Raw genomic sequence first — 1,340 nt, 5'->3', positions numbered from 1 at the left:
GGGGGGGGGGGAGACGTACACCAGGTAGGACATGGAGTGGGCGGCAACAGGCGCCGCTGGGGACATCGGGGGGGTGGGCGCGGCAACCGTGGTGGGCGCGGACGCGACGGACGCATGCCCGGCAGCTGCCTCCCCCGAGGGAGCAGGCTCGGTCGGGGGGACGGCCACGGCGCTGGCCACGGTGGTGTCGGTGGGGAGGGCATCGCCGGCCGGGGCTGGAGCCCCGGGTGTCGGGGCGTTCGCGCTGGAGAAGGCTCGCGCGAGTAGCGGTTGCAGGGGCTTCGGCACCGCAAGGGCCCCGGCCCGCAGGGAAGCCGCGCCGACCGACGGTATCCGCTTGGCGCCGATCAGGTATGCGTACATGTCCGGCCAGGGGGGGAGGAGAGCGGGGAAAGGGCGGAGAGGAAGGGGGGAGAGAGAGAGAGAGAAGGATATACCGATGGATAGGGGGGTGGGAGAAGGAAGGAGGGAGGAGGGAGGAGGGGGAGGCTGTGGCGGGGCGGCGTCAAATCCGCCATGGGCCTGGAGGGGAAACTGAAAAAAGCTCCCACATCGGCTTGGAGAAACAATCGAACGCGCGGCGGGGGGGGGGGGGATGAGGGACAGGGAGAATGCCCCGCGCCGCGCGGGCGGCAACGGGGCAGCCCCATGTGCGCGCGCCTGGCCCCGCCGCACCGCCGGAGCGGCCCTGTGTCCGGAGCGGCATCCCGGGGTTGATCGGCGGCGGGTGGACATTCTCACTCGGCCAGACCTTCCCAGGGGTGACATGTCCACACTGGTTAGGGGGCGCGGGGGCGAGGATCCTGTGTGGCTCGGATTCGAAGCGGAAGGACCATGGCGGCCGGCCGCCGAAGCGGCTGTCGGCACGATTGCCCAGTGACGCCGCAGGCCCGAGCGGGGTATCGTCATCGGATGAACGCGGGGGACCGGGCGGGGTGAAGGCACACCATCACCGCACGCGCCGCCGCCGCCCCCGCCGTCGTTGCCGCCGCAAAGGGGCGACTCATTCCCGGCCCCCCGCCCCCCGGGGGGGGGGGGGGGGCGGCTGCAACCCCCCAAGATCGCGGCACGCCCAATGGGCCTCCCCTGCCCCGACTGCATATGCAGCATGCAAGCGCGCACTTGTGTGTATGGCCTGCCCCGTTGCAGGACCCAGTTGAATCGATCCTCCACCGGCATCGCGTGAGAGAGAGAGAGAGAGAGAAGGAGCACCCAGGTGGGGGCAAGAGCGAGGACCTCGCCAGGCGGTAGCGAGACACTGGCAGCGAACCATCGCTCGCCACTCGCGTCCCGAGAGGCCCCCGGGACCAGCTGCCTGGGTCCTTTGCACCCCCCCCCCC

General features: G+C 71.6%; 1 protein-coding gene across 1 annotated transcript in view; it reads right to left on the bottom strand.

Annotated features, from left to right (window-relative positions):
- Positions 1 to 1,340, bottom strand: part of H696_04309 (hypothetical protein) — a gene marked incomplete at both ends in the record, with an annotated part of 3,483 nt that overhangs the window by 770 nt on the left and 1,373 nt on the right. The window contains one exon of the mRNA XM_009498187.1: positions 20 to 336. Coding sequence (XP_009496462.1) covers positions 20 to 336 — 317 coding nt within the window. The remainder of the gene's footprint in view (positions 1 to 19; positions 337 to 1,340) is intronic.

This window comes from Fonticula alba, assembly GCF_000388065.1.
Source record: "Fonticula alba strain ATCC 38817 unplaced genomic scaffold supercont2.7, whole genome shotgun sequence".
Classification (NCBI taxonomy): Eukaryota; order Rotosphaerida; family Fonticulaceae; genus Fonticula; species Fonticula alba.
Note: the sequence above shows the minus strand (reverse complement) of the source record. Positions and strands in the feature narration are given on the sequence as shown.